This window comes from Saimiri boliviensis, chromosome 3, assembly GCF_048565385.1.
Source record: "Saimiri boliviensis isolate mSaiBol1 chromosome 3, mSaiBol1.pri, whole genome shotgun sequence".
In the NCBI taxonomy this organism is placed as follows: Eukaryota; Metazoa; Chordata; class Mammalia; order Primates; family Cebidae; genus Saimiri; species Saimiri boliviensis.
Genome location: NC_133451.1, coordinates 115,922,506 through 115,940,592, shown reverse-complemented (window position 1 = coordinate 115,940,592; position 18,087 = coordinate 115,922,506). Strand labels below are relative to the sequence as shown.

At 48.2% G+C, this 18,087-nt stretch overlaps 1 protein-coding gene across 2 annotated transcripts in view; it reads left to right on the top strand.

Annotated features, from left to right (window-relative positions):
* Positions 1-18,087, top strand: part of IRF2 (interferon regulatory factor 2) — a 100,594-nt gene that overhangs the window by 75,319 nt on the left and 7,188 nt on the right. For both annotated transcript variants that reach the window (XM_074396692.1, XM_003933848.3), the window contains 2 exons: positions 4,679-4,796; positions 13,633-13,797. In XM_074396692.1, the coding sequence (XP_074252793.1) occupies positions 4,679-4,796; positions 13,633-13,797 (283 nt within the window). The remainder of the gene's footprint in view (positions 1-4,678; positions 4,797-13,632; positions 13,798-18,087) is intronic.

Below are 18,087 nucleotides of genomic sequence, written 5' to 3'. Positions count from 1 at the left end.
TTGGACATGCTGCCTTTGACGTGACAGAGCACGCTGAGAGCAAATGCCAGCTCGAAAGTTGGAGGGCATGCGCTCGGGTGAGTGCCCCAACCAGCAGACGTATGTTCGTTTACCTGAGAATGGCGCTGGTGGCTTTGGAAACCGATGCCTTCAAAGGCCCACGGAGGAGAGGCAGAGAAAAGTGAGCCAAGGAGAAACGTCCAGAGGGAAGTGGCAGTGACAGAAAGGGGGACGAGAACGGCGATGGCCTCTTTCCGAGGAAGGAAGGTGGCTGTGGGACCGGGCGGGAGGCCCCAGTCTGGCTCACAAGAGCTGCTGTTCTCAGTGGCATTGCAGCCTCTGTGCTGGGTGTGTGCACTCGCCGAGGGCCAGTTCCCTTGGACTTGTGAAGTCCAGCTGTCAGCTGACACGTTCTGCTAGCACAGACCTAGAGATGCCCTCACATTTGATGTCCTTAAACTTAGCTTCAAAGAGACTGGCTTTGCACAGATGAATTAGAGCATTTGGGAAGGTGGAAGGTGGGCTTGCGGCCCATCATACGGGGCTTCAGGGACAAGGGGCATTAGCTCAGCGTTGAAACAGCATGGGCTTGGAGTCCCTCTGCTGTCCTCCACCGCCGGTCCTTTCCCCAAGCCCATTCAGCAAGTGTACCTGCAAGACCGGCCGAAGGCGTATTATTTTACCCGTCTCGGGAAGCCTGCTCCTGCCCTTGAACTCTCTCGTGCCAGTTTGCTTTGACTTAAAATCCCTTAAACTGTGGACCAAACCTTGGATTCTGTAATTATAGCAAAGGTCCTTGAGCATCAATGCATGCACGGTGGGCGGAGCTCATGCACGGTGGGCGGAGTTCATGCACGGTGGGCGGAGCTCATGTATCCATGGACACCGAACCTTGGGTTTCATCGTTATAACAAGTGTTTCAGAGCATCAGTGTTTGGTGCGGTTCATGCCCCACAGAGGAGTCTGCACCCAAGCACAGTGTTGTTTTTTTTTTTGGCGGGGTTGTAGGGGCTATCTTTGGAGCAAGGTGAGAAAATTAAAAGCCAAGAAAGCTACGGGTTAGTCGATTTACAGAAGAACCTATATCTAAAGTGAGAAAGGGAACAGAAAGAGGAGATAGGAGTCTTGGCCAGGATGAAGCAGGCCGCGATATGGGGCAGCAGAGCAGGAGGCAGTTGAGCCAGGGCAGGAGTGGCGTGGGGGCATCGGGGCTCGGAGGGGCTTCCGGTGAAGGCCGTCAGGGTCTGCAGGATCTCTACGTGCATTTTACACGGAGAACTCCACACCCCTTTCCTTCATTTGAGATCCTTGGATTTTAATATAGCTTAGATTTAGATATTCCTACTTCTAATCATTTCAGACACCTTGACCCAGTTTAGTGAAGATCCTTCTCTCCTGGGCCTGTTCTGCATGGAGGCGTTTTAGGGAGCTGGTTCCGTTTCACTGTGCCATTGCCTGTACTGAGCGACAGTATCAATGAAATGATTGCACTGATGGCATTGAAATGACAGCGTTTTGGCCAGGCACAGTGGCTCACGCCTGTAATCCCCGCCCTTTGGGAGGCCGAGGCGTGTGGATCACGAGGTCAGGAGTTTGAGACCACCCTGGCTAACACGGTGATACTCCATCCCTACTAAAAATACAAAAATTACCCAGGTGTGGTGGCACATGCCGGTAGTCCCAGCTACTCAGGAGGCTGAGGCAGGCCAATTGCTTGAACCCAGGAGGCGGAGGTTGCAGTGAGCTGACATCACACCACTGCATTCCAGCCTGGGTGACAGAGTAAGACTCCGTCTAAACAAAAAAAAAAAAAAAAAGAAAAAAAAAAAAAGAAATGTCAGGGTTTCTTTTGGGGATGAGGGGAATAACAGTGTAACAGTTCTGGGGGTAGTGTCTCCCAGCCTCCGCTGTAGAATAGACGAAGCCATTACAGAAGTGGTCAGTGCAGGATGCAGGGTAGGAATGGAGAGAGTGGAACAGTGTTCAGAAGAGTGTCTCGGTCTCCACTGGATTTAGGGCAAGATACAAGGGCTTCTTAAGACATAAACCTCCTGGAATTTAACCATAGTTCATGACCAAAGACAGACTTCAGCTGCCATGTCTCCTCAGGCTAACAGTAGCATGATCTTGGAAAATTAATTTAGTCTCTGAGTCATCATTTTCTCAAGTGATAAAAGTATCACTTGTTGCTAATTAAACTGTAGATCACGTGTAGCACTTAGAGATCTTCAATGGAGAAATCAGAATTAGTTTAGGTTTTAAAATATGTGCAAGCCTGTCTGCCTCATTACTTTTATGGGAAACCCAGAAACAGAATGAATTTAAAAAGAATAATAAGGTCAGACAGCAACAGAAACCCATACAAATGAGCTGTTCTCTCAGGACTTCTTCAGGGGCCTGTGTTTAGTCCTTTTTGAGGGAGCTGAGGAAAGGGAGGTGGGATAGTGAAGCGTGGGGCATGCATGACTCGGGGTGGGGAGACCCCGGTGTCATTGAGGATGCCATTGAGAAAGGAGGCTGACATCAGAGAGGCAGAGAATCGTAGCAGTGTCAGACAGCTCAGGCTGACACACAGGGACAGCATGCTCCTTCCCGTCAGAGGTCAGAGTCTGGGGCTGCAGGGGAAGCGATTTGAGAAGAGGCCACTGCATTTGGGAGAGCAGAGTTTAGCTGGGGACCTTTGGTAACGGTGAGTACTTACTAATAATTGCCCTGTACGTAGTTGGTTCATTGAATCTTCTCCTTATCCCTACCACGTGGGTCCTATTACTGTCCTCAGTTTACAACTGTCCGCAGTGCCCTGGGGTGGCTTGCAGAGGTTGAATAAGGACCCGCAACTAGTGTGCAGTGAAGACCCCAGGCTTTGTCCCAGGCCCTTCTGATTCCAAAGCCGGATCTCTGAAGACCTGGTGGGAAGCTTGATTCTGCAGGAGGAGGGCAGTGAGACCGCAGGTACTAATGCGGGCCCAGGTGGAGAGGCGAAGTCTGGAAAGGCAGATGCTGGGTGGGAAGTGTGGCTGGAAAAGAGGAGAGAACCTGCTGGCTCACTCAGGTCACAGGCAAGTGGTTTTTTTCCGGAAAGGGCAGACTTTTTACAGGGACGTGATCATAGCTCACTGCATGCTCAAACTCCTGGGCTCAAGGTATCCTCCCACCAGCTCAGTCTTCCAAGTATCCGGGACAAGAGGCATGCACCACCACACCCGGCTAATGTTTTCATTTTTTGTAGAGACAGGATCTTGCCCTGTTGCTCAGGCTGGTCTCGAACTCCTGGGCTGAAATGATCCTCCAGCCTCCGCCTTCCAAAGTGCTGAGATTCCAGGGTGAGCCACCATGCTTGGCCCAAGAAAGGGCCGACTTCTTCTTTAGAACTTGTAAAAGAGAAGAGTGCAAGATACTGGGGAGAGAGTAGAAGTCAGGCCTTGTAGGGATGGAGGTTCTGGGCCTGCCCCGACCTTCAGGACATCTGGTAAGCCAGGCAGTGTGTGGTTTCTTTAAAAACGGAGCTCCACAGTGAAGGGATGCCTTTGAAGTCATGTTACTAAGGTGGGAGTTTGCCAGGTAGGATTAGGAAGGGGGAGGTTATTTCCCCTTCTTCCGTTAGTGACTTTTTGAGGATTTGGGGAGGATTGATTCCAAGTAGTGTCTAAATAAGCTGATAAGAACACCCACCGTGTTTCAGAGCCGACCACTCTGGACCTTTCCAAGCACAGTCGCGTCTACTTGCATGCACCTCTGCTTCCAGTCCGTGCTCCTTCTGCTCTCCACCCTCTTCTTCCGCTTTGGATTCCTTGGGTGTTGTCATGTGTGGCTTTTGTCCGACTTGATTGCTATCAGAGCAGCGGATGCAAGCTTCCCTTGAGTGCTGCATGTCAGCAGGCACCTCGGGGCTGGCTTTGGCGGAGCTGCTTGGTACCTCAAAGGGAATGGAGGGTTCTGATTCACTTGGAAAAAAGCACACGTTAAGAGCTCCCATAAGGGAAAAGAATTCGTTCTCATTATTTTATCCGTGTGCACGCGCAGCGTCTTGGGCTGGATGGGATATTCAGCCACCCGAAGGGCGCTGATGTAAGGCCATTGTGTGGGGCTGGCCGGCTGGGCTCAGGCCAGGGTTAGGCCCTTGTGCTCAGCCAGCCATCGAGTGCAGGGCACTCAGGTGGCCACAGGCCATGGCAAAACCTATCTGCAGGGAATTCATCCACAACTTCCTCTAGGTTCCTGTCCTTGGGCCAATCATTGAGGCAGAGCTTTCCCTAAGAAATAGTTATGAAAGAGGTGGCACGATTCCTTCCTTAGGAGAAAGCCAGGCATTGATTCTTTTGAGCTCGAGGGGGAGAATGTGGAATCCCCGCAGTGCACATTTTACAGAGACAGCAGTGCAGCTCTGCGTAACCCCATGGCTATTGTCTGCAGGTGGAAGCATTTCCTAAAGGCAAGCCAGATGGGCCGGTACCGTTTCCTGGAAGTGAAATAGAAGGAGCTATATACCCAGCAGCGTACCCTGTGCAGAAATACGCTTTCACACAGGCCAGTTTAAAGAAGCAGGGAACGAATGCATTCAGCAGCTGAGCATGAGTGACTCTAGTGTTAAAGAAAGTAGGCAGAGGGTAGAATTTCAGCTAAGAGAAGGGAGGGGAAAGGAAGTGTTCTCAATTCTTTTTTCTTTTCTTCTTCCTAGCAAGAACCAGTTGAGTCATCTCTGGGGCTTAGTAATGGAGTAAGTGATCTTTCTCCTGAGTATGCGGTCCTGGCTTCAGCTATAAAAAATGAAGTGGATAGTACGGTGAACATCATAGGTAAACTGTTTTGACATCTCATTTTTTATACATATGAGCAGCCCCACCCCCCCGCCCGGGGCCTAAAATTTGTACAACAGTGAACTTCAAATAACATAGTCAGTGGGAGGAGGTCTTGGAATCATCTCAGAATGCAAGCTCCAGCCCCCAGATTTCCAGGCTGAGAAATGAAGGCTTTTGAGGATCAGATGATTAGACGGGTCAGTCTCAGTGGAAGAAGGCTGGGGTGATCTCCCAGGAGAAATTGTTAGTTTCCCAGCGGCTCGTGGCTAGCGATCCCAGTCTTTCACTATTTGGTCACATGGCCAAGAAAGTATTTATTTAACTTGGGAACCAAGGAGAGGAAAGATTGTCCTCACGAGTCCTCTCAGCAACCGCTTCCTGGCAGACAGAGAAACTGAGGCACAGAGACATGTTGCCAAAGGGCCCACTGTAATTCAGCAGATACTTTTGAGCACCTTCTGTAGATCAGACTCAGTACGAGGAGCAGGAAATAGTTGGAGGAGGGCCAATTTCTCTTTTCATGGAGGGACACAGATAGTCAACAAAGACACCCACAGATAGCTGCAGCATTACCATTTGTGGTAAATACTGCAAAAGAAAAGAAAGGAGAGAGAAAAACCAAGGAACCAAATTTAGATTGGAGGTCTCAGAGGAGCAGTGCTTTCCCTCCTTGGTAATAGTTGAACAGCCTCCAGATGTAGCTGGCCATGCCCACCCCCGAGGAGGGCAGCATCTTTACACTGAAGAGACGTGTCATTCCTTCTCACTTGTGTGGACAAATGCACAGGTGTGGTGCCCAGTAGACCTCACCCTGCTTTCCCTTTAAGGGGAAGGAGGAGAAAATAAAGTCCTGGTTATTTTTACTTTGTTTTAGCATTGAATTTTTGTTGTATGTGTGGTGCCTCCTGTTTTTAGGAAACAGAAGAAGCCAGCAACACGCTGGCTTGTCCTGACCACTCTGCTGGCCTCTTGCCGAGGTTAGCAGTGCTTTTTTGTATTGAGACCATCTCCCGGGTAGTGTAGAAAGTTTACAGGTGCAGACGTCCTGTCTGACTGGCCGAGGCAGTGCTCTAGAACCCTGGTGTGTTTCTTGATAAAAGACAGCCCCACCCTTCAATAAAGCAAAGCTTGCTCCGAAACCAGACAGAGCAGTCTGTAGTGACTAGGCATATGGCAATTAGGAAGTCATGGTGTTGGGATTTTGGTCTTAATTGTGGCTGCCCAAAGTGCCCCTTATAGGACATTCTTTTTTCTTTGGTGATTGTTTCCAGATTTGCCTGTCTTTATCTATAGTGAAGCTCAAGCAGCTTTTTAAGGCAAGCCTGTCAACCCACATACCAACGTGGGGTCCCGAAGGCGTAGGAGAGCGGATTCCCAGCTCACAGACCAGCCTTAGGGTCCCCCTGAGGGCCTCGCAGTCAAACACAAGCTTGGCAGACTCTGGCCCCAGCACTTGCTGTGGTTTCAGGATGCCCGGAGGTGACACAGGCTGTGAAACTGGGTCTTCGCCTCTTCCCATATCCTCTGCTTCCCCTTCTTTTTGCCGTATTTTCTTGTGCTTCAGATAGACACTTTATTTATAAGATAAAGAGCAGCTCTGGGGCGAGTGTTTAGATGGAGGGCACCCCGTCTTAGGAGGTCACTCATGCTGTCAGCTGTGCCCCATGCCTTCTTCCTGGAAGCCGAGCTATTCACCCCTTAGGAGAAGGGACCTGAGACAAGGCGTTCAGTGTTATCCACACCCCTGGAACGCCGTCAGCAAGATGAAATCCCTATGAGGTGTGAGCTATTACATCGCAATCTAACCAGACACAGAAGCCGTGGCAGACTTTATTCTCGGCTCTGGGTGCCAACCAGCTACCTGGGCAGTGGAGTTGGGCTGCTGTGTTCTCAGCCTTAAGAAGTTTTTATTTATTCAAGAAAGCTGTCATCTTTCTGTGAGGCTGTGTGTTATCTTCTCCTTTCCCCGTCCCTGGCTGCCGCCACTCAGTTATTATCACCTGTCAGCTCCTCCGATCTTCTCTCACCATTCTTCTCAAGCCCATCCCCTTCTGTTTCTGATACTGCGTCTGGTCCTGCGGTGGCTGTCACCTGGGCTCTGCTTCCATTCTGCCTTCCCGTGATTCTTCTCACAGAATACAGAATGCCAGTGTCATCATGTCACCGCTGCCCCCGAGAGAAGGACTTGAGTTCCCCCAGGGCCCTGGGTCTGGCATGACCTGGGCCCTGCCTACCACTTTCATACCTGTCTTTGAACTTGAATTACTCTGAACAAGTTAAGCTCCCTATGGCTGCACATAGAGACGGTGAGGCTGGTGGTGGGTCTCCTTACTGTGACATGGCTGCAGAGGCTCTGCCCCCAGGCACAGTGAGGAGGGGACCTGTGGCAGTTCCAGCAGGAAGTGTAGCTCCAGCCCAACACATCTCATCCACATGTCCACTCCTATAGCATTGAGACACTGGTGAGCTCTACGGAGTGTTTACTGGGATACGTGCTGTGCTTCCCTTTGTGTGGTAGCCTGAGATGCTGTTTGCTCATGGGCTGTAGGGTGCATGCTGCTCCACGCCACTCTCGCCTCCTCCGTCACCCTGGTGAGGTGTGTGCAGTCTGCAGTCGGGGGCAGCCTGATCCAGGCACCTACAGACCCCTGTCTCTGACTCATGGCTCTCGAGTGCCCAGACCAAATCATGGCTGTATTTTACACCGAAAGAGCTCGAGATTAGAAGTCAAAAGACGTAGGTTCTAGACCTAGTTCTGAAGTTTTTCATTGACCACGTGACTTTGTGGGAACTCCTTAATTTTTTGAAATTCAATTTCTATGTAGATTGGAAATCATATGCAATTATTTATAAAATGGAAATATTTACAATTTAAAATTACGTAGAAAATGGATAATCATACTTTTCCTGCCCATCTCACAGAGTTATCGTGAGGATCAAATGAAATGTACAGATAAACTTCTCTGGGGCTAGAAGGGGGTAAAATGATATGTTATGATTATGATATTACCAAAATCATATTAAAATATATTTGATTAAGAGAAATAGCCTCCATCTGTGCTGTGTCATCAGGGCTGGTGTAAAGTTTAACTACTGAAACTTTCAGACGGGGTTGGGGAAATTTCCCTGTCTGATGCCCTGCTGATGGCCTGATTTTATATGCCTGCTAATAAGTTTCATTCTTGACTCTGCAGCTACCTGGGTAACCTTAACAATTTACCTGACCTCTGGGTTTTAGCTTTTTTCAACTGTAAAATGATAGGACCAGACCACCTCTAAGGACCCCTCTGTTTCTAATAATCTGCTTTAAGCACTTTCTGTGAGGTGTGGGAGCAAGCTGCTTTCTCAGGTGGAGACCTACATTAAGTCAACAATTGCTGATAAAGTAAGAATGACCTTTTGAGGAATCAAACCGGTTCATCAGTAACCAGCCATAAATAATATTGTTATAATTCTCAGCAGCTAGATTCAGATAAAATTGCATTCCTGTGGGTGACTCTTTTCAGATGTGCTGACTTTAATAAACTGGATAAAGTTAGTGGATTTCTAGTTCTTCTGTTTGGGAATTTCCCTGGCATGCAATAGAGAACTGTTGAAAAGAAATGTCACTATTAGCTATGAGCCCGAGGACTCACTAAGGTGAGATTCAGAAGTTTTTATCCTGAGAGGGACTAAGAAAGCCAACAGTAGCTCAGTTTTGACTTCATTAACTCTCTCTGTTAGGGAGACCTTAGTATAAAGAGTTGAAATTTGGAGTCAGGTAAGGCTAACCTTGAATCACGGTTCTGCTGCTGATTGGCTGTCTGACCTTGAATTATTGACATAGTTCTGTCTGGTACCGTTGTTTCAGATTTTCCAGACTGGGATCACTATTGTGCCTTCCTCGTGGGTTGTGAGGTCTTGGGAGGTGGTAGGGAGAGGCAAAGGTGAGTTCTCAGAAAGTTAGGTTTTGTCATTAGTATCAGCCAGGACACTCTTTTGTACCCAGAGGAGTGACACTTCTGACCTTACTTGCTGTAGCAGGTAAGTTTGTTATTCATGTGTCTTTTCAGCCGTCAGGAGTCAGTGCCGCTGTCTGCTTTGTCTCTTGGTCATTCAGGGAAATCAGTTGACATGGCATGTGAAAGAGAGAGAGAGAGAGAGAGAAACAGAGACTGGTTAGTGATAGTGCCGACGCGCATCTAGAGAGCATTTCGGTACTGGGATTTCCCTCCTTCTCTGATGGGCATTCACTCGAGAGTTGGAAAGTTTCTAAAGTACCCACAGTGTTTGGATGGAGAGAAGCCATTGTCCTTCACTAAGGCATAAAACAACACACTCCTGTGGGGGAATTTGGCCTGATAGGTAACATATTAACTTGGTATCCAGATCGTTGCCCAGAAAACAAAGACTGACTTTTCCGTCCTGGGCACCCGCATTCAGAATACACCTAAAATCTGCATGGACATGCTTATCTACTTTTCCCCCAAGTCATGTATATTAAGTGAAATACAGTAAAATTCACCCCTTTTTAAGGGGCGAATACAGTTCTATAAATGTTGACAGATGCACTCATTGGTGTAACAGCCACCATACTGAAGACAACGTTTTCATCACCCCGACATGTTTCCTCCCTGGTCCCCGGCCCTAGCACCCACCTCCTGCTGCCTTTATCACTTCTTGTAGGTTTCAGGAGTCCACTTGCCAGAAGTCTTGACATTTTCTGGAAAACATTGTCACGTCCCGTATTTGCAGATTGTCACCAACCCCTGCAGGACTCAACTCCGGTTTCAGTCAGTGAGCCTCGGCCCCTTCTTGTGTCCGTGTATTCAGTGGAGAGTTCCTGAGCACCTATCTGATGGGTGCTGTGAGCGTGTTCATACTTTGGTTGAGGAGAGACACTGTTGACCCATTGAGAGCTCCTTCCGGGTATATAGAGTCAACTGGCAGAACGAGGCCGGAAGTCCAGAAGTGTCTCAAGGTCTCTTCCCGTTGTAATTTCGGCAGAGCAAGGGGGACAGTGAATGAGAGGCACCCAGGGGAGAGAGGTCAATCCGTGCTGGGGGGTCAGGAAGGGGCTCCAGAAGGCAGGGGCATCGTGAATGCTGCCTGTTTCTCAACCCCTACCCCCAGCCCCCTGCCTCACTGAAGGCTTTGATTCCTCAAACTGGAAAAACCCACTGCACTTCTTCAGCTTCCATCACATGGCCCCCTTCTTTTTCTTTTCTTTCTTTTCACGTGTTCATGGCCTTAAACTTACTCTCTGGATGGTCAGTCGCTGGCCTGTAGCCATGAATATGAACTTCTTATACCCTGGATTCGTGGCTGCATTGACCGGCTGCTCCTCCTAGCTCTGGGTGGCAAAGTCTGGTGCAGGTGTTCTCAGAATCTTTGTTAGTTGAATAACTGACTTGGGCATCATGGGGAAAAGCAGTGAGAGAAAGAATTTCCGGTTGGAACAAAGGGATCTAACTAGGGGGATGCTGGAGCTGCTGGCACTGTGGGTAGCCCCAGCTAGCTGGCTGGCTTTCTGTTAGGAGCGGCATGCAAAGGAGAGATGGGTTTTGAAGTACTGGAGGTTTAAATGGCTTTGACTTAAACTTATCTAAGACCTTCACTGCCTTAGCATGCAAGGTGTCACTGTGCCCTGCCTCCTCAAACGCACACACCCCATTTGCTTTCTCCCTCCACCCGGCAGCTGCTTCTTAGGACCTGGGGTAGGGAAGGACATTATCTCGTTTTCCTGCCATTTTATTTTACTTGGCGGGAAGAGGCAGAAGAAACTGGAGATGAGGGAGGTCAGTGTCGGTCTGTGTCCAGTGACCTGCATACCTGATGTCCTCACCCTCAAATAGGATGGTCCAAAGGATGAAATAAACGGGCTTGGGAGTCTGCCTGCCATATAGAGCCTGCCTGCCTTTTCTTTAATTTTATCCCCGCCAGGAAAACCAAAACAGGACCCGGTTTCCCTTGCATTCCGTATCCTGTGGCTTTTGGACTCTTTTATCACAGCCCCAAATCCCCTTTTTGAGCTCTTTTTGTGCCTTTCCTTTCTTTATTAAGGGACCTATGAGTTGCCACTGCCCTCTAGAACCTTCCCTGCATAGAAACCAGATAATGTGCTTATCGCTCTGCAAAAAGCAATTAAAACAGGACCTTGTTTATAAAGAAAATACTTCAGAAAATAAAATACTTGGAGTGATTAAAACAGAAGCTTCTCCCTGACGCCTGGCGTCTCGAGGAGACTGGAATGCGGCCCCTTCCTGCCTAACCTGAATACTTTGCTGGTTGGTGAGACAATGGACCGGAACATAAAACACCTCACATCCTCCAAGCTGTGTGAGTTTGGACAAGTCACTCTCCCTCTCTGTGCCTGAGTTTCTTCATCTGAAACAGGATAACGATGCGTTCTCTGTCATTTTTATGGGTTAAAATGTTAAAATAACATACACAGTTATGAGTAAAATGTTGATGATGGTGGCCAAGTGCCTTGAGGACTTTGGGAATTCTTTCTTTACCTTTATTTACTGAAGCTAGTTTTCAGGGACATTTTGTCCAACCAACAGCCATATGAAGTCAGTTCTGTTTAAAATTCGGGCAGGAACTTAGGGACCTTTAGATTAAAATTGCAGTGAAATATCATTACTTACCTACGAGAATGGCCAAAATAAATAAACAGTGACAATGCGAAATGCTGCCGAGGCTGTGAAGAAATTTGATGACTCAGATGTTGCTGGTGGGAACGTAAAATGGTACGGTCACTCCGGGAAGCAGTTTGGCAATTTCTTGTAAAATTAAACATGAAATCATCATATGACTCAGCAATTGCATTCTTGGGCATTTATCCCAGAGAAATGGAAACTTATGTTCATAAACAACCTGAACACAAACGTTCATAGCAGCCTTATTTGTAATAATCAAATGCTGGTATCAGCCCAGATATCCTTCAGTGGGAGAATAAACTCATTGGTATATCCATACCGTGGAATACTCCTCAGCAATAGAAAATGAACCAGTGACTGATACACACAACAAGTTGGGTGACTCTGCAGCGAATTATGCTGAGTTAAACAAAAAAAGCCAACCCCGGCCGGGTGCAGTGGCTCATTCCTGTAATCCCAGCACTTTGGGAGGCCGAGGCAGGCGGATCACGAGGTTAGGAGATCGAGACCAGCCTGGCCAATGTGGTGAAACCCCGTCTCTACTAAAAATACAAAAATTAGCCGGGTGTGGTGGCGCGTGCCTATAATCCCAGCTACTCGGGAGGCTGAGGCTTGAGAATCGCTTAAATCCAGAAGATGGAGGTTGTAGTGAGCCAAGATTGGGCCACTGAACTTCCAGCCTGGCGACAGAACGAGACTGTCTCAAAAAAAAAAAAAAAAAAAAAACCAACCCCTAAAGGTTACTGTATGAGTCCATTAATGTAACATCCTTGAAATTAACAGGTTATAGGAATAGTTGCCCAGTGGTTACGGACAAAGAGATGGCTAGGGAGGTACTGAAGGAAGGTGGCTATTGTTACAAAGAGTGACGTGAGAGAGATTGGTGGTGATGGAACTGTGTGGTATTGACAGTGGTGGTAGGTACATGAAACTTCATTTGTGATAAAGTTGCTCTTAGTCCTAGCGCAGGCACACACTCACACAAAAGAGTGCAAGTGAAACTGAGGAAATTGGAGTAAGATGGGTGGATTGTTATTGATGTCAATACCCTGGTTGTGATATTGTATTCTAGCTTTGTGAGATATAACCAGTGGAAGAAAAGGAGTAAAAGGCATACAGGATCCCTGTATTATTTCTTACAACTGTACGTGAGTTTACGGTGATCTCAAAATAAATAATAAACAAATCGAGGCAGGTTTCAGAGCCAGGGTGGTCGGATTCCATCTTATCAGTGTTCTGGGAGCTGATGCTACTAATGTTTGCTGGAATTGGAGAGCTGACTCTATTCCACTGTGCTGAGATTTCGGCCAGCTGGACATGTTGCCCGCAGGGCCGGAAGAGAGCTGGGAGTGTGAGCAGAGCTCCCCACAGCTAGATGCGACACAGTTGGGTGGATTTTCATGGTCCTTCCTCCTTAGTAAGGTTTGATAATGTCTCTCTGGATCATAGAACCCAGAAAATAAGCACAGCACCTTCTTTCTTTCTTTTTTTTTTTTTTTTGAGACGGAGTTTTGCTCTTGTACCCAGGCTGGAGTGCAATGGCGTGATCTCGGCTCACTGCAACCTCCGCCTCCTGGGTTCAGGCAATTCTCCTGCCTCAGCCTCCTGAGTAGCTGGGATTACAGGCACGTGCCACCATGCCCAGCTAATTTTTTTGTATTTTTAGTAGAGATGGGGTTTCACCATGTTGACCAGGATGGTCTCGATCTCTCGACCTTGTGATCCACCCGCCTCGGCCTCCCAAAGTGCTGGGATTACAAGCTTGAGCCACCGCGCCCGGCCAGCACCTTCTTTCTGAGCAAAAGCAGGGAGCAGAAATTGGTCAGGTTCAGAGTCCTGTCATGTCTGCCCTGGGGCTGGGGCTGGATGCCGCCTCTGGTCCTGAGGCCTTGGCTATCACAGGGTTGAGTGTGGGATTCTGCTGAGCTGGATAGGACACGGCCATCTGTGCATGCCATTGGCAGGCATGCTGGAGACAGACCTGGGGAGCCAGGTGTTGGCCTGCTCTTCCCTGGAGACATCACCCCAGAGCTACAGAACTCAGGCTTGTTCTTCAGCCCCACGGCAGGGGACAGGTGGTGAGGGGAGCCTGGCGATCTGGCTCTGTTGGGAAAGGCCCTTCCGTCTTGAGAAAGTGTGCTAGAATTGTTAGGTCGGGAGACTTGGCATGATGACTCTCTTCTTCTCTGAAGTCGTAGGACAGTCCCACCTGGACAGCAACATCGAGGATCAAGAGATCGTCACCAATCCGCCCGACATTTGCCAAGTTGTAGAGGTGACCACTGAGAGCGATGAGCAGCCGGCCAGCATGAGCGAGCTCTACCCTCTGCAGATCTCTCCCGTGTCTTCCTACGCAGGTGAGCAGCAGGAGGAGCCTCCAGGGCGCGACGGAACTGGCCGCGCAGTCCTCCGGTCTAGGGTCTCCCCTCTCGCCACCCCATGGAGTGTCTCTCCTCTGTCCTAGAAGTTGTTCTTTTCGGAATTTTTCATGCTTTAATTTCTTGATCAACATCTTCTTGGACACTTTCGTTCTCAGAGGACAGGATCAGGATCACAGCATTTCTTTACTAAGTCACCCATAATGTTTTTTTTTTTTTTTTTCTTGAGACAGAGTCTTGCTCTGTTACCCAGGCTGGAGTGCAGTGGGATGATCTCAGCTCACAGCAAGCTCTGTCTTCTGGGTTCAAGTGATTCTCTTGCTTCAGCCTCCTAAGTAGCTGGGATTACAGGGGCGCACTACCATGCCAGCTAAGTTTTGTGTTTTCAGTAGAGACCGAGTTTTACCATGTTGGCCAGGCCTGTCGCGAACTCCTGACCTCTGGTGATCCAACCACCTTGGCCTCCCAGAGTGCTGGGATTACAGACGTGAACCACGGTGCCCGGCCTCCCATAACATTTTTATGTATGGTTAACAGATAAGATTTCTCTGGGGCAGCGGTTCATCAGAGTCTAATTTATTTGCCCAAGTTGTCAGAAACCTGGCACCGTGTTTTAATGGATTCTCAATTTGAGCAGGCTGGATAGGACCTTAGAGATGATCTCTTCCCATTCCTTCATTTCTGGACAGCAAGAGGCTTGCTGAATTGAAGGTCGTGCAGTCAGAAGTGTTTGGGCCAGGACTTGACCTCAACCTTCAGACCCCAAGCTCACTACTGGACCCATTCCATTCCACGGAGCTTACTTGTCTCTTCCACGTATTTTCTCTTTCTTTTTCTATCTAGTACAGGTTCTAATTAGGCCACTGACTGAGCCCATTTCCAATTCCCCAGGGACTTGGCCACATAATGACAGGAGTTGGCCTGGCCAGTCCCAGGAGGAAGAACAGATCCAGTGGGTTCTTCCATTCTTACAGAGTAAAAGCACGGCCCCTCTTGTTCACTGGCATTCCTTCTTCATCTCCTCCTCTCTTCCTGATGATCTCCAGTAAATTTTGTAAGAATCAATTGTAATTAGGAAATATAAATTCGGAGTCAGTGTTATTGCTTGCAGATATTAAAAATAAAAAGCAGAGGCCCCATGATGGGAAACTGCAGCTCGGCTCTAGTCAGCAGCTCAGGGATTCTTCCCAGGGCTCTTCACGTGCTACTAAACGGGCGTCCTCCAGCAGATACCACCCCCAAGACCGGCTCAGACCAGCGCTGGAATTAGAGTCGACTCAAAGGACCGGTTGCTTGTGAATTATCGGCCACTAAATCTAATCTCATTTTCCCTGAAGGCCAACTTTCTTGATTTTTTTTTTCCACTTTTAAAAATTGTGGTAAAATACATCAACATAAAAATCACCATTGTAGCCATTTTTAAGTGCACAGTTGAGTAGCATGAAGTGCATGAATGTTGTGCGGCTGTCACCGGCGGCCGTCTTCAGAACGTTTTTCATCTTGCAAAACTGACTCTCTGTCCCCGTTAAACACCAAGTCCCCTTTCCCTCCTCTACCCTAGCCCTTGGCAACCTTTTACCTATTTTCTGTCTCAATGAATCTGGCTATTCCAGGTCCCTCGTATGAGCGGAATCATAGTGCTTGTTGTTTTGTGACTGGCTTATTTCACTTAGCATAGGCCGTGGTGTACATTGACGCTAGGAACACAAGTGAAATGTGAGAATAAACCTTGGCTACAGAAAGGTTATAATCTGTCAAACAGGATAAGCTTGTCATCAGTGATTTATTCAGCGAATGCATTTTGAACTTTGTCGCCCAGGCTGGAGTGCAGTGACGCGATCTCCGCTCACTGCAACCTCCACCTCCCTCGTTCAAGCAATTCCCCTGCCTCAGCCTCCCAAGTGGCTGGGATTACAGGCGCGTGCCACCACGCACGGCTAATTTTTTTGTATTTTTAGTAGAGACAGGGTTTCACCATGTTGGCCAGACTGGTCTTGAACTCCTGACCTCAGGCAATTGCCTGCCTGGGCCTCCCAAAGGGCTGGGATCACAGGTATGAGCCACCGTGCCCGGCCCACATTTTGAACTCATATATGCCAGTCCCTGTTTGTTCCTTGCCAGTATGCCATCACAAGAACTACTATTTGTTGCAAGTTTATTGTGCCTTTGGAACTGTACTCAGTACTCGGGTGCAGTTGACTATTTGTTGTTGTTGTTTTTAGGGTTCTGCCATGTTGCCCAGGCTGGTCTAGAACTCCTGGGCTCAAGCTGTCTGCTCACCTTGGCCTCCCAAAGCGCTGGGGGTTACAGGCATGAGCTGCCACGCCTGGTATAATACAGCTGACTCGTGTAATTATAATTAGAGTAACCCTGTTGGCCTGGGCACCATCATTATCCCCATTTTAAAAGTGACAAGTCTGACCGGGCACAGTGGTTCACGTCTGTAGTCCCAGCCCTGGAAGGCCAAGCTGGGAGGATCGATTGAGCCCAGGAAATGGAGACCAGCCTGGGTGACAGAGCAAGATCCTGTCATCAAAATACGTGTGTACGTGTGTGTGTGTGTGTATGAATATAAGGCTGATGTGGGTAAAGCAGTGTGTCTAACACAGGAACAACTGGGCGCACAGCTAGACCCCCTGTGCAGTCGATGCCAAGGGCTGTCCTTGTCCCCCACCCTGGGTTCTGCCCTGGACAGCTGCACGGCTGTCATTCAGAACACAGCCACATCCTGTGACCTCATTTGATTCTCACAAGGACCCACCAAAGGAGGCAGAGCAGAATGTTTATGCCTTAATTTTACAGTAGAGCTAACTGAAGCGTGAAACACTCAGCCACTTTGCTTATATTTACATAGCGATGGCTAAAAACTCGTGACTTTCTTCTGGAACCTGCTGCCACAGGCCTCGTTGCACTCCATGTGGTTTTCTTTTTCTCCTCTTTTTTTTAGGGGGTTGGAGCTTTAGAATAGACTCGTATGTTTATCTGTTGAGTAAGACTTTTCTGAGGTCTCTCTGGGGATTCTGGAAAGACGTCTTCTTGCTGTTCTGCCAGCAGTGGCCTTTGCTCAAGCAAAAGAATCCGGAGAACAGTAGATCCATGCGGAGAGAAATGAAAATTTCATTACTCTCTCCAGGACATTTGCATGGATTTGAATGGCTTTCGGTGCCAGGATGGCAGTCAACAGGAGGTGTTGCTGGAGCCTGGCTTTTCAGCCTGGCCTCTGGTTCTTTCCGTCCATTGTTTTCGTTGTCTGGTTCTCCAGAACCTTGGCGAGGGAAGTTGACCGGATGGAGCCAAAATACTCCATCGCTGCTGCTTTTCTAGACCTCACAGTGATGTAAGAAATTTCTCCGTTACTGACTGTGGCTAATTTTAGTTCCTCAGTCAGAAATTGTATAACATTCTGCCAGGAAAGGCAGCTTTCTGATTGTATTCACCTTTCTGGCTTTATATTCTCCATTAGAGTCAGCTGTTCGCCTGTGTTTCATGGCAGAGTTCCTTTGTTTGGGCTTTTCATCTAAATTTCAGCCTCCTCTGACCACCTTTATTCATCTGTTTGGGAAACGGATGAATAAAGCTTAGTGGCTGCTGTTTGCTAGCTTTTCCCACTACTGATCATTGAACTATAATCCCAGTAGTATTACAAAGACACGTTGAGTTTTGCAAGTCTGTCTTCTCCTCTGTGATCTAAGTATTATGGTGGGAAAGAGAAGAGACAGTAAAACTTTCATACTAGGGAGGGATGTTTCAAAGGGCCACCTTGGGAAGCTCTGGCAGAAAGCCATGTCATTTAAAGGTCCATTCTAAAGTGGCCCCTCGCCTGATCTGTGGCACCAGGATTTTATTAGGCAGTTGATGGTTTAGTAAAAGAAAGCCACAGTAGAATTATGGGGGAGGATGGGTAAGAGGGGCTGGGAAGTAGACTTGAGAAGAAAGCAATCATCTGAAGGACTCACTGGCTGTAATGAGAGAGTGGAGGTCACCTGCTGACCAGCAGCCATCAGTAAAGCACCATCTGAAGGACTCACTGGCTATATGAGAGAGTGGAGGTCACCTGCTGACCAGCAGCCATCAGTTAAGCATCATCTGAAGGACTCTGCCTATAATGAGAGAGTGGAGACTGCCAGCTGACTGGTAGCCATCAGTAAAGACTTTGAGTCCTTCAGGAAACCACACGAGGCTTGCATTTTGTTGCATGGAGCAAAGACCCAATAGCTTTGAGATTAAGAGGACTCTGATTGGAAAATAATTTACTCCTGGCGAAAGTAA